Raw genomic sequence first — 16,020 nt, forward strand, 5'->3', positions numbered from 1 at the left:
TGGAAACTGCAGATTCAACGATTTACCTGCACCAACAATACTATTAAAGATTATAATAGTTAAAAAATTGTTCCAACAAAGATGCATAATGAGATTGCATGGGTATTTTGATTATGACATTTTGCTTATTTAAATGAAGGACTAGGGGCGGTAATTGTCATTTTCGGCCACATCAGGGATTTTGAATCCGTCGATATATTTGTAACTTGGAACAAATGAAGTATGCAAATATGAAATTTCAAATTCATTCGACAGCTGGTTTATATTAGGAGATATGGCATTACAAAGAGAGACATAAACCTGCATTTTTATAATGAAATGCATGAATATTGTCTGTTGTGCACTATTTGGTTGAAATTTTGCCATTTTGATTGATATTAACTACATACTTTTCAATTTATGAAAGCCTCCACATGCAAGAAACAAATAAATATTTGACATGTTTAAACATTGTCATACCAGTGTTCATTCTTAGAAAGGAAAATTTGTTTGTCACATGCAGAGGCTTTTATTTCTGCATGCTAACTGTCCAAAAACATCATATTTTGGCTATTTCTGCATAGCAACGCAATTTTGTTGCTATGGTAGGGCATCTACACATGTGCATTGGAACAAATCTACACGAAGAAAGATAGCCCCAATTTACCAATATGATGTTTATAACAGCAATTAATAAATAAATTCAAGTTGATTTTTTTAACTATTTATGAGGCCAAAAATGATCCATAACGCCCCAAGTCATTAACCTTTTCTGAATCAAAGATGTAAGATGGAAAACAGAAGGCAAGTAGTATAAGCCCACTGGGACTCTTGTTTGAATTACCTTGATACTGTCTTGTCCCAGCAAGATAGTTTCTATAGCCTGATATAGCATTGTGGTTACCCACCAAGAAAAAACTGGAGATTGAGGAGCTGATGAGGTGTAAGACAGCACACTCGAAAAAGAAGGAGTTTTCAACACATTTGATCCCTTGACCTTACAGGTACTTGTGCCAGGTGAGGTTACATTTGTTATAACAACTCATACATGTGATTAATTTTGTTAGGTCTTTAATTTTCTTCAAAATATCAACAGTGGCAGCACAAAATCTAAACCACACATCACTGGATGAACATTCAAAAAATATCCAGATAAGTCTGCCTCGAGGTCAGGTACCGCTTAAGTGTCTTGAAAAGTCAACAACTGTTTCTTTTTCATGTCGCTGCAGATGGCTGCAGAGAAAGAGGATCTAGCTGAATCTGGGTCCACTTGTTTTCAAGTCCAATAGAGCTTTTCTTTCAGAGAATCCACGGTCCATGTATTCATAGGGCTCCATTACCCTGTCAATACCCTGCCGAAGTAAAGGTTTCATTAATGTACAAACGGCCCATTGGATATCCTAAGCCTGGAGCTATCAAATGTCATACAATTCGTATAATAATTATAACAGACTTCTGTCATAGTAAAAAGCTTGGATGTAACAAACCTCTTCAAAATTCTGAGAATGCTGCATTGATTTCATAGTACATAAGTAAAATGATTATGATATTTGAACTGCAAGGTTTTAACAATAGTTCTTTTAAATAGAATTTCAGCAATTTCTAATAATCCACGATAAAAGAACGCACTTGGACCAAACTATAGCCAGAGCTAAAAAAAATGCAGTTTCGGAGAATAGATAACAGTATATCAAGAATATTATGTCTTTCTTTCATGCGTCCACTAAATCATATAAAACATCTTAAAATCTGCATCTGGTTTGACATTGTTCAACCTAATTAAAATTATATCTTCACATCGCTCCCGTTTACTGATATGTCGCGTTGAAGATCTAACAACATCCCGTAGAGGGTCATGTTCAGGCGACCTTTGCATTAACCAATCAGATGAGAGCTTACGCATTTCTGTAAGTGATGATGTAATGATTTCGGAACACACTTGCTATGATAAAAGACCGAGAGGTGTCAAATGAGCATCGAAAATGGCGGCGCCCATGACACCACGCCGTGTCTATCTACAAGACAACGTTTGTACAATTTGTGGATTTTGCTTTGAAATAAGAGAGACTTCCTCTTCTGGTGATGTTGTCGTTAAAAAGTTTAACAACCTGAAACTAAAATTAACCAATGACAGGCTTCGCAATATTCAAACTATCACTGGACCAGACGAAAAAGTGGATTTTGGGCTACGAGGTGTCTGCATTAAATGCTACAGGTCCTGCTTTCTGATTGGTTGAAAGAAAGAGTTATGTCGCGTTTTGATTGGCTTGTTATAAATACGATAATGCATTCATGTTGACCTCTGACGTGACCCTCTATGGGATGTTGTTAGATCTTCAACGTGACATATCAGTAAACGGGAGCGATGTGAAGATATATTTTTAATTAGATTGGACATTGTTTAATAAAGAAGTAATGCAAACTAGCAATAGTCATCATTTTAGTTTTGGTCAGGCACCTCTGGACCCTCAATCTACACGCACCAAATATTCCTGAGGATAGCCTTCTTTCAGATCTGCCTCGGTTGTTTTCTTTCCAGGTTCAACCATATCAACTGGTTGAACCGGGTACGCGAAAGGGGCCTTTGTAACAGTAATCTACTTCTAATACTCTGCACTCTGCATACCAAATCTGGTTACTCCAGGTAAAATAGTGAAGATTGGTTACTCCAGGTAAAATAGTGAAGATTGGCTACTCCGGGTGAAATAGTAAAGAAGACATGCTCGGGACAAACTCTTCAGAAGGACAGAATACAAATTATTTTGAGTTTGGATAGATAATGCTGTGTGTTGTTGTCCTAAGAGTTTTGAAAAACAATATAAGCATTTTATTTGTTTGCTTATGTAAAATGCTTAATTTAGATATATTGATAATTTTTGGGGTACTCACTTCAAAATTTGCTGGCTGCACATGCTGATATTCAAATCCTATACTATGGTTCTCCCAGTTCTGAAAGAAACAGAAATTAAAGCAATGCATATTTAATAACTTACATTTAATAGTAAAAGTCAAAATATATCATTCTTATGTGTAAATGAAAGTCTATGGCTTATATTGGCTGTCCTCTAGCCGCATACATGTATGACAACTGTCCATATTGACTGTCCTCTGACCGCATAAATGTATGACAACTGTCGATATTGACTGAACCTAACCACATACATGTATGACAACTGTCTATATTGACTGTCCCCTAGCCCCATACATGTATGACAACTGTCTATATTGACTGAACCTAACCACATACATGTATGACAACTGTCTATATTGACCGTCCCCTAGCCACATACATGTATGACAACTGTCTATATTGACTGACAGCTGACCACATCATGTATGACAACTGTCTATATTAACTGTCCCCTGACCACATACATTGTAAGACAACTGTCTATATTGACTGGCCTCTAACCACATACATGTATGACAACTGTCTATATTGACTGTCCCCTAGTCACATACATGTATGACAACTGTCTATATTGACTGAACCTAACCACATACATGTATGACAACTGTATATATTGACTGGCCTTTAGCCACATACATGTATGACAACTGTCTATATTGACTGAACCTAACCACATACATGTATGACAACTGTATATATTGACTGGCCTTTAGCCACATACATGTATGACAACTGTCTATATTGACTGGCCTTTAGCCACATACATGTATGACAACTGCCTATATTGACTGTCCTCTAGCCACATACATGTATGACAACTGTCTATATTGACTGAACCTAACCACATACATGTATGACAACTGTATATATTGACTGACCCTAACCACATACATGTAAGACAACTGTCTATATTGACTGGCCTTTAGCCACATACATGTATGACAACTGTCTAAATTGACTGTTCCCTAGCCACATACATGTATGACAACTGTCTATATTGACTGTCCTTTAGCCACATACATGTATGACAACTGTCTATATTGACTGTCCCCTAGCCACTTACATGTATGACAACTGTCTATATTGACTGTCCCCTAGCCACTTACATGTATGACAACTGTCTATATTGACTGTCCCCTAGTCACATACATGTATGACAACTGTCTATATTGACTGTCCCCTAGTCACATACATGTATGACAACTGTCTATATTGACTGACCCTAACCACATACATGTATGACAACTGTCTATATTGACTTAACCTAACCACATACATGTAGGACAACTGTCTATATTGACTGTCCTCTAGCCACATACATGTATGACAACTGTCTATATTGACTTAACCTAACCACATACATGTATGACAACTGTCTATATTGACTGTCCTCTAGCCACAAACATGTATGACAACTGTCTATATTGACTGACCCTAACCACATGGATGTATGACAACTGTCTATATTGCCTGTCCTCTAGCCACATACATGTTTGACAACAGTCTATATTGACTGTCCTCTAGCCACATACATGTATGACTACTGTCTATATTGACTGTCCTCTAGCCTCATACATGTAAGACAACTGTCTATATTGACTGTCCTCTAGCCACAAACATGTATGACAACTGTCTATATTGACTGTCCCCTAGCCACATACATGTATGACAACTGTCTATATTGACCGTCCTCGAGTCCCATACATGTAAGACAACTGTCTATATTGACTGTCCTCTAGCCACAAACATGTATGACAACTGTCTATATTGACTGGCCTTTAGCCACATACATGTATGACAACTGTCTAAATTGACTGGCCTCTGACCACATACATGTATGACAACTGTCTATATTGACCGTCCTCTAGCCAATACATGTATGGCAACTGTCTATATTGACCGTCCTCTAGCCACATACATGTATTACAACTGTCTATATTGACTGTCCCCTAGCCACATACATGTATGACAACTGTCTATATTGACTGGCCTTTAGCCACATACATGTATGACAACTGTATATTGACTGTCCTCTAGCCACATACATGTATTACAACTGTCTATATTGACTGCCCCCTAGCCACATACATGTATGACAACTGTCTATATTGACTGGCCTTTAGCCACATACATGTATGACAACTGTCTATTGACTGTCCTCTAGCCACATACATGTATGACAACTATCTATATTGACTGTCTTCTAGCCACATACATGTATGACAACTGTCTAAATTGACTGGCCTCTGACCACATACATGTATGACAACTGTCTATATTGACCGTCCTTTAGCCACATACATGTATGACAACTGTCTATATTGACCGTCCTCTAGCCACATACATGTATGACAACTGTCTAAATTGACTGGCCTCTGACCACATACATGTATGACAACTGTCTATATTGACTGACCCCTAGCAATATACATGTATGACAACTGTCTAAATTGACTGTCCCCTAGCAATATACATGTATGACAACTGTCTAAATTGACTGGCCTCTGACCACATACATGTATGACAACTGTCTATATTGACTGGCCTCTAGCCACATACATGTATGACATCTGTCTAAATTGACTGGCCTCTGACCACATACATGTTTGACAACTGTCTATATTGACTGACCCTAACCACATACATGTATGACAACTGTCTATATTGACTGTCCTCTAGCCACATACATGTATGACATCTGTCTAAATTGACTGGCCTCTTACCACATACATGTATGACAACTGTCTATATTGACTGTCCCCTAGCAATATACATGTATGACAACTGTCAATATTGACTGACCCTAGCCACATACATGTATGACAAATGTGTATAATATTGATCATGACTGGCCTTGAAAGAAGTGCAAATACGATTTTAACACGTTAAAGCCCACCATCTGTTGATGGTCAGCTAAGGAAAACACTTCAATAATTCAATTTTTCTTATTGTTTGCCTAAAAATAACTGATTGTAAATATGCCAACTTTGCAAACTACAATTTTTCATGCAATGTTGACCCAGGGCATATGGACATGCATGGACATAGAAACTTAAAAGTTGCAAAAATGTGCAGTGATTTAAAATTTGGACCAACAAGAATTGCAATGATATATCCTTGACATTTAGAGAACAGATTTGTGTGTGGCTTATGCGAGTCTTAATGGTTATCAATTGAACAAGGCCATACTACAGGGCCACACTAGAAAACTGGTAAACCTTAAGTAATGAGAGTGAGAGATACAGACAAAACTGTTAAATAAAGGGTTGGAAAAGATAAAGACAAATATTTCAATAATAAGTTAACGTTGAGGCTTACATGTATTTTAATTTGGTTTCTTCAACATTCTATGAGCAGAGGACAAAGAATTTCATTCATGATGTGATAACGGTCATATACAAATCACAATTACCTTGTTAAAATAATAGTTGACATTACAATAGATTCTAGATATCTCATTACAATTGAAAACAGATATACATGTATAACATTGTGTAAGTTAGGGCGGTTCTTGATGTTATACAGCTCTATACCAGGAAATTTCGCTGCTGTTTAATTTCCGCCTTTTTTGCCCTTCGCAATGAGGGAGAATTTATCATGACAGCTAACATTCGTAAACAACCTAATACACATAGTCATTTAATGTGAAGGCTAATTTTTTATTGGACGAAAATTGATTTTGCCAGTGAAGGGAAAAAAATTGACAGGGTGAAAACTTGCTGGTATAATTAATTGAAATCAAATCACACTTACCTTGGGGTTGTATTTTAATCTATAATAGACGACCAAACCCAAACCATAAAAGAAACAAGTCCAGGGGATCAGCTTATTCGCATGACGTGGTGGTACCACCTGTTAAAAAACAGAACAGTAATTATAATGGCCATCTAGTAACAATCACATAATATAAACAAGAGACCCAATGGGCCTGCATTGCTCACCTGGTTTTAATCCCACACTTGTAACTGTCAAAGTGATCTAAACTAAAGCTACAGGCAAAATATCAGTATTTCTGACTACAAGCCATTCAAAGGAACCTGTTAAAAGATTTTAAACATTTGACCCCTGTGACGTCGACCTTGAAAGTCGAACAAGGTCATTACATTGAACAAACTTTATAGCCCTTCATCTCAGCATGATACTTGCCAAATATCACAACCCTAGACCTTTTATTTATTGAGATAAGGTCATTTAAAGGTTTATACATATTTGACGAAATGTGACCTTGAAAGAAGGTCAAGGTCATCAAAATGACTTGATAGCCCTTCATCCAAGCATGCTACTGGCCAAATATCAGCATTGTAGGCCTCATGATTATTAGAAGAAGTCTTTTAAAGATTTTAAACAAATTTGACCCCTGTGACCTTGAATATGGGTGAAGGTCATTTATTTGAACACACTTTTTTGCCCTTCATCCAAGATTGCTTCTGGTGAAATATCATTACCCTAGGCCTCTTGGTTATTAAGAAAAAGTTATTTAAAGTAAAAAATTGACACCGGACAACAGACAACGCACCTTGGCATAAGCTTACTTGGCCCTTGGGGCCAGATGGTAATAATATATATATGTCTCAAAATAAAACAAAACATGAAGTACTTCATACCCCACATTATGGTTCACATTCCTAAAAAGTATCTTGTTTGAAAACGTATAAACAAGTGATGGGCAATCGGTATAAAATCATAGTCGATAATTGGTTTGTAATCAAAGGTAATAAACAGATCCATGATCGGTTTATAACTTTTTGGGACTAAATGCCCAAATAAAGTGAGAACACTACTACATTGTATTACAATTACATCAATAGACAGAGTTGTTCATCACTACACATTAGGTTTCGTTCTTTTATAATGAATGGATCCACATATCAAGCAACTTTTATGGATTTTTATCATAACAAAGTATGACTTTCAAAGCATACTTTACATGGAAGACATTTAAATACTTTGATTTCAATGGAGAACTGGTTATATCCATTATGGAACATGTAATCGATAATTGTAATTGAAAAGGGCAAACCGATCGATTATCAATTATAATCTCAATCATTAGCCCATCACTAACAATTACCGGTATAAAAATCCTCAAATGAACTTGAATTGCAACTTATTGACTTATTATCAACTTATTGAGTCAGATTTGAAGTTTAAAGTAGCTATTTTGTGGTAGTGAGCAATGAGTATTTTAATCAATGATCGGTTTGTAACTAGAAATTGTAAATTGATTGATGGCCTTATCGGTTAATAATTTTGATGGCACTAATCATCCAAATAAATACGAACACAATTTGTCCTGCCTCCTTGCATTGGTCAATCCCCTACCCTGAAGATGCATGGACCAAATGGGGAAATTGAGAAATAAAAACATGTGAGGTTCCCACCCTATAGCCATATTTTCCCATATGTATACAATGTATCTAATTATGAGACAACTTATCTATGCTACCAGGATTGCACCTGCCACTGGTCCGTTTAGTCCTTATTTATTAGCCATAACATTGAAATGTATGCAATCGATAGTGTTTTCTCGGGGTTTAAAAATGGGGCAGGGAGATTGGTAGTGAGATATATATAGACAGAATATGAAAATTTAGGAGGAGGGAGAGGAGGTACACAATCCCCTTTTCTGGAGATCTAACACACACTGTATTTCCACCCTATCACCACATATATACAAATACTTTCCATGAAGTAATGGATATCTATATGCTGAATTTGTAGCCATTTGTAGCCATGGCCAGTAGCTGCAAAAATACTGTCCTACTACAGATATTTCACCTATGACTTTTATGAAACAACAAAATATCTGTAGGACATGAATGCCCCACCACCATGTGAAATTACTTTCATTGTTTGATCAGGTTCTGTAAATAGTTATAATTTTTACACCCTGAGTTTTGAACATTCCCATACACGAAATCTGTGTAAACTTTTTATCAAAATCTGTTAAGCAATGAAGGAAATGTAGCTGGAGTGAGGACCATGTATCAGTTGATGATTTTCTTATACAGCAACCATGACCTAGGCCTTGGAACGATGTCAGAAGCATGATGGCACGGACAGTTCCAGGTTGTTTCACCCGAAATCCCATTCGCCCTACCTAGGTTGTTTCGCGAGGTTGTTAGGACGAAACATTGTTTGGTAGGTTCTATCAATTTTAGTAGTTTTAACTTTAAGTGACAACTTAAGTCTTCTTAGTCTTCCATATCATTAAAATCAGTTTTAAATAAAAATAAAATGTGTTTGTGTTGTTTTTAAGTACACTGTAAAGCAAAAAATGGAATACAGTATTTTCTTTACGCAGACACACAAAATAACATATATTGAATTTAATTTTAGAAATAATTATATTTATAGTGAAATGAAACAAAAATGGTGTAATTTTAATTACATTGCGGGTATACAACAATATTATTTTTCCATGTTAACACATTTAGTCTAGTGTACACATAATCGTTGCCGTGTTTCTGTGCACGTCCGTGTTGTTTTTTGCTAATTGGAGGAGATCATTTTGAGAAGTTTTGATAGTCCCAACCATTAAAAACTAATATGCATATTTGAGTAGAGAATTTTGAGTAGGTCACTTGTAATAAATAGGGCATTTCTCAATACTGTGTTATAATTCAACATTACTTTATGGATGATTTGTGCATTTTGTGCGACTCCATGGTTAGACGCGGACAGCATGGTATCTCCTGTGATGTGTGTGACTGTTGGCAGCATAGAACCTACCAGACTGGTAAGTACATTAATATACAAGTATATTAAATGTATTTTGATAATTCCCTAAGTGTATTGCCAACGTTTATTTCATAATCAAAATGTACACATCTGCTTAACAATTAAAATACGTATCTATGTACTTGGGGAATTATTTACATAAATTAGTTTCATTATATGTCCATACCTAATCTATTTATTATAAGTATTGTACTTAGAGAAATTAATTTAGTTTCATTATATGTCCATACCTAATCTGTGTCGTCCATTTCGTATACTGTCTATGTACTTAGAGAAATTAATTTAGTTTCATTATATGCCCATACCTAATCTATTTATCATAAGTATTGTACTTAGAGAAATTAATTTAGTTGCATTATATGTCTATACCTAATCTGTGTCTATTTCGGTAATAAAATGAAAATGATAATATGCAGTATATAATATCGGATATTAATATGTCCGTTGTCGGCTTCGGTCATGAATATATCTTGAATCAAGAGATTTTTTTTAAAACTTTTAACAACATATTTCTGACTTTAAGAAACAACTATATTTTAGGGCGAAACAATTCTTAGGGCTAACAGGATTTAAGCAAAAAAAACTGTCACCTTTTTAAGCGTATAGATTAATAAAATAATTTTGGGCGAAACCTTGGGCGAACGTGAGTTATAGGGTGAAACAACCCTTAGCGTGAACAGGATTTAGGGCGAAACAACCTGTTAACGCACGAACACTAGCGACAATATATGCCTCCCCTTCCATTTAAGGGTTGGAGCATAAAGAAATTAACGCCATTGCCGAGACCCATGGTGTGATGATAGGCTGGAAGGCTACGTAGCCAACTTTTTCGTACGTCAACTAGAAATGTTGTTTTTAATGCAAGAAAGTTATGTGGGCCGACTTTTCGACATCGAGAGCTTTCCGCCCTAATTCTCGTATATATAAACATTGGGTGTGTCATTTTTACTGAAAGTCGATCTAAACACCTAAAACATGTACAATTACTCCGAGTCTGAACACCTTAGTCAAGGTCCAAATATATATAGCTTCAACAAATTCTCATGTCGCTGTGATCCGACTGGCATTATTTCTAACCGTTCTTTATATTGACGAAAGCGTGATTATCAAAATTACCTTCGGTGGCGTCCAAAACATGAGCGTGTTGCGTATTTTGTATTTCGCCATGTATACAACTTCCCACGGCTTCCCGAACACTCTCCTGAAGATGTTCCTTGGAGGTGGGACATAAATTGGTTCTTCTGGAGCTAACTGCTGATCTCTGACCCATCGAGCACGCATCTCACGATGTTCTGGTGTCATCCCCCTACCATCTTCACCATATAACCTTTCTCGAACATATCTAAATGGTTCGATATTCAATGGGGGATATTGACTTTTGGCATTGATACTTTCTTGTTGAATCCTCCTTTCATACTGCCATGTTTTTTCTCCTTTTTTCAAATTATAGCCCGTTCCAGGCTTTTCAATTACAATACTAGAAACCCATTCATCGAACTTTGAAGACGCAGGTGGCACCCATGGTAACCTTTTTTCTTTCCGCACAGGCGGTCCTACCTCAACCATTTTTGTTGTCCTTGAAAATCGTGGTCGGTCATAAGCTTCAAACCAAGGTAAATGATAAATGCCGGATGTGCCTATGGTCCGAACCGGATTACGGTACAAAAATTAATTAGTAACAATACACATCTGTTTTCTCTGTTCTCTGACGAAATCAAACTTAAGAAAACAAAACAAAAAATAAATAAATGAAATAACGGTTTTAGACCTGTGACGTATAAAACAACATGTAATATACCAGGGTTTGTTACAGCTACTGCAAAGGGAGATAACTCGTCTAATCTCAGACCATATTATCCTACAGGGCTGTAGCTAGGCTTTTAAAGTTACTCGTACTCTATATTTGACTGTTCATGTTATCTTGCTTACACATTATAAACGGTACGTACACGGTATATACGGCACTACATAGCGGTGCAAACACATGTTACTTACACGATATAACGGTACTTACACGGTATATACGGTACGTACACGGTATATACGGTACATACACGATATAACGGTACTTGCACGGTACATACACGATATAACGGTATACATGCACGTTACATACACGATATAACGGTATACATGCACGTTACATACACGAAATAACGGTACATACACGTTACATACACGATATAACGTTACATACACGATACAACGTTACATACACGATATAACGGTACATACACGTTACATACACGATATAACGGTACATACACGATATAACGGCACATGCACGTTACATACGCGATATAACGGTACATGCACTTTTCATACACGATATAACGGTACACACACTGTATAACGGTACATGCACGTTACATACACGATATAACTGTATACACGATATAACGGTACATGCACGCTACATACACGATATAACGGTACATACACTGTATAACGGTACATGCACGTTACATACACGATATAACTGTATACACGATATAACGGTACATGCACGTTACATACACGATATAACTGTATACACGATATAACGGTACATGCACGTTACATACACGATATCATGCGCCTATGGAACAATCTCTATCATTCAGTCACTTCTTCTCTGACTATCAATTCTTTTAAAAAGAACATTAATAAAATTCAAACACCTCCCAGGAACATTTCTGAAGACTTCATTACCTGTAATCCAAGAAAACTAAATATATTATTGTGTCAATTACGTAATAATGCTAGCAATTTAAATTTTGATAAATGCAATGATCACTTGATAGTTGAACCATCTTGCTCTTGTGGCGCATCTTGTGAAAATGCTGAACATTATTTCTTCTTCTGTCAACTTTATACTAACTATAGACATTTCATAACTGACATCACTAATCATTTTTGATATTCATCTGTTGATTCACTTACATCTAGTAATGCTTATCTTTCTACTGATGATAATTTATTTATTCTCTCAAAAGTTCAACAATACATTTCTGCTACTAACAGATTTAATTAGAATTAGGACTGTTTTCATTGCCACTTATACTTACATTTATTTATATGTATATATATATATATATTTTCATTTTTATTTATCTTTATTTTTTTTTATTTTTTTTTAAAGTTATTTAATTAATAGGCTTTTGAGTAAGGGCTTGTGTGTGTGTGTGTGTGTGTGTGTGTGAATGCATATTTATTATGTGTGCATGTGAGGGTGTATATGTGTATGTGTGTTGTGGAATGGTTGTAAGTGTATATGAGTGTGTTTTGTTGATCTATGTACTAAATCTATGCTTCTTGTCAATCAATACCGGATAGGAGAAGACTGTTTTCTCATCCAATTGTGCAATTTTTTGTCCATTTTTTTTTTAAATATGAAATACACGATATAACGGTACATGCACGTTACATACACCATGTCAACGGTACGTATACGTTACATACACATTATAAACGGTACGTACACGATTTAACGGCACATAACGATATAATGGTACATACACGATATAACGGTACATACACGATATAACTGTACATACACATACCATACACGATATAACGGTACATACACGATATACGTACACGATAAATGGTACATACACGATATAACGGTACATACACGATATAGCGTTACATTACACGATAAAACAGTACATACACGTTACATACCCGGAACATATAACGGTGGAAACACGGTATCAACGATACGAACACGTTTCATACACGAGATATCGGTACATACACGGTATCAACGATACGAACACGTTTCATACACGATATAACGGTAAATACACGAAATAACGATACAAACACGTTATATACACTATATAAATGGTACGTATACGATACTGACATATATACGTTCATACACGTTATGTACAATTAGTCCTTCACGAAACGTACAAATTGAGCAAAATCGTCAAAATTCATGTCTTGAAGACACTATAGTATTGTCTGGACTCCCGTTTGGTAATTGTATGTAACAGTTATTACTTCTGCACGAGATATTGTCCCGATTTGTTGTTATGTAGGACTCCTTGTTAGGAGTATGTGGTAGGTAAATGTAACATCAATACTTATATACAAACACATCGGAAGATCAGTAAGATAGTATGAAATAAATACCTTTCTTTTTTTTGCATTCTTCTTGGCCACAAACAATAGTTTTTCAAGACAAACAACAGAACTGTGTTGTCAAGCTTAACTAAACCGTTGTCAATAACTTTAACTATACTAAAGACCTACAAGAAGCTAACGAATATCATATATTTATTGCTCCAATGATTATGGTACTGAGCCGCCTGACGAAGGTATTGCATATGTTCACTTTGTGTATTCTATTCGTGATGGCTTTCGCATTGATTTGCATCTATGAGTCCCTTGGTTCTCTGATATTGGCTTTCCCTCTGGGTTGTGTATTTCTGTCCTATGTTCATGTTGGCATCCCCTCTGGATTGTATATTTGAATCAGGTTGCCTTATATCCTGTGTTTATTATTTAGTTCGTGTTGGCTTCCCCTCTGGCGTGTGTATTTGGTTCGTGTTGGCTTCCCCTTTGGCGTGTGTGTTTGGTTCGTGTTGGCTTCCCCTCTGGCGTGTGTGTTTGGTTCGTGTTGGCTTCCCCTTTGGCGTGTGTGTTTGGCTCGTGTTGACCTCCCCCTCTCGCGTGTGTGTTTGGTTCGTGTTGGCTTCCATTCTGGCGTGTGTGTTTGGTTCGTGTTGGCTTCCCCTCTGGCGTGTGTGTTTGGCTCGTGTTGGCTTCCCCTCTGGCGTGTGTGTTTGGCTCGTGTTGGCTTCCCCTCTGGCGTGTGTGTTTGGTTCGTGTTGACCTCCCCCTTTGGCGTGTGTGTTTGGTTCGTGTTGACCTCCCCCTTTGGCGTGTGTGTTTGGCTCGTGTTGGCTTCCTGTTGGATTGTGCGCTGTTCGTGTTAGTTTGCGTCTTTTGTTAATTTAGTTTGCGCTAGCTTCCTCTTTGGTTTTTGCCTTTTGATTTAGGTTTGCCCCACTTCTGTTCATGTCTGTTTCTCATCTTTTTTATTTGGGTTACGTTTTTGGCTCGTGTTGCCGTCTCCTTTGGCTTTCGTCTTTGATTGATTTTGATTCAGTTTAGCCTCTTGTCTCTGTTCATCCTCCACACGCCCCACTTCTTCTTTGATCTGTGTCTTTGATTCATGTTGGATTTCTTTCTTTAATTGGCTTTGTGTTTTTTTCCTTTTGGCCTTCTCTCTGGTGTGTGTATTAGTTCATTCTTGACTTCCTCTTTTGGCTTTGTATTTCGTTCATTTGGTTTCCCTTCTGGATCTTATATTTTATTAATGCTAACTTCCCCTTTGGTTTGTGTATTTGTGTTTGATTCGTTTTGGCTTCCTCTCTAGGCCGTGTGTTTGTTTCGTTTTCGCTCCCTCTATAGGCCGTGTGTTTGTTTTGGCTCCTTCTCTAGGCCGTGTGTTTAGTTCGTTTTGGCTCCCTCGTTAGGCAGTGTGTTCGTTTTTCTCCCTCGCTAGACTGTGTGTTTGGTTTGTTTTGGCTCCCTCTCTAGGTAGTGTGTTTGGGTTGTTTTGGCTCCCTCTCTAGGCCGTGTGTTTAGTTCGTTTTGGCTCCCTCGTTAGGCAGTGTGTTCGTTTTTCTCCCTCGCTAGACTGTGTGTTTGGTTCGTTTTGGCTCCCTCTCTAGGCTGTGTGTTTAGTTCGTTTTGGCTCCCTCTCTAGGCCGTGTGTTTAGTTCGTTTTGGCTCCCTCGCTATTCCGTGTGTTCGTTTTGGCTCCCTCTCTAGGCTGTATGTTTGACTCGTTTTGGCTCCCTCTCTAAGCCGTGTGTTTGTTTCGTTTTTGCTCCCTCTATAGGCCGTGTGTTTGTTTTGGCTCCTTCTCTAGGCCGTGTGTTTAGTTCGTTTTGGCTCCCTCGCTAGACCGTGTGTTCGTTTTGGCTCCCTCTCTAGGCCGTGTGTTTGGTTAGTTTTGGCTCCCTCTCTAGGCCGTGTGTTTGGTTCGTTTTGGCTCCCTCTCAAGGCCGTGTGTTTAGTTCGTTTTGGCTCCCTCGCTAGGCAGTGTGTTCGTTTTGGCTCCCTCTCTAAGCCGTGTGTTTGGGTCGTTTTGACTCCCTCTCTAGGCCGTGTGTTTAGTTCGTTTTGGCTCCCTCGCTAGGCAGTGTGTTCGTTTTGGCTCCCTCTCTAAGCCGTGTGTTTGTTTCGTTTTTGCTCCCTCTATAGGCCGTGTGTTTGTTTTGGCTCCTTCTCTAGGCCGTGTGTTTAATTCGTTTTGGCTCCCTCTCTAGGCCGTGTGTTTGGGTCGTTTTGGCTCACTCTCTAGGCAGTGTGTTTAGGTCGTTTTGGCTCCCTCTCTAGGCCGTGTGTTTGGGTCGTTTTGGCTCCCTCTCTAGGCCGGGTGTTTGGGT

General features: G+C 37.5%; 1 protein-coding gene across 1 annotated transcript; it reads right to left on the bottom strand.

The window, feature by feature from the left end:
- Positions 1-1,033: 1,033 nt before the first annotated feature.
- LOC110465487 lies at positions 1,034-11,251 on the bottom strand. Its single transcript, XM_021521337.1, has 4 exons — positions 10,748-11,251; positions 6,644-6,742; positions 2,869-2,928; positions 1,034-1,331 (listed from the first exon to the last, which is right to left on the bottom strand). Exons 1-4 carry the CDS (start codon positions 11,195-11,197, stop codon positions 1,230-1,232), a joined length of 711 nt encoding a protein of 236 aa, XP_021377012.1. The 5' UTR covers positions 11,198-11,251; the 3' UTR covers positions 1,034-1,229.
- Positions 11,252-16,020: the final 4,769 nt, after the last annotated feature.

Source organism: Mizuhopecten yessoensis, unplaced genomic scaffold (genome assembly GCF_002113885.1).
Source record: "Mizuhopecten yessoensis strain PY_sf001 unplaced genomic scaffold, ASM211388v2 scaffold11083, whole genome shotgun sequence".
Taxonomy (NCBI): Eukaryota; Metazoa; Mollusca; class Bivalvia; order Pectinida; family Pectinidae; genus Mizuhopecten; species Mizuhopecten yessoensis.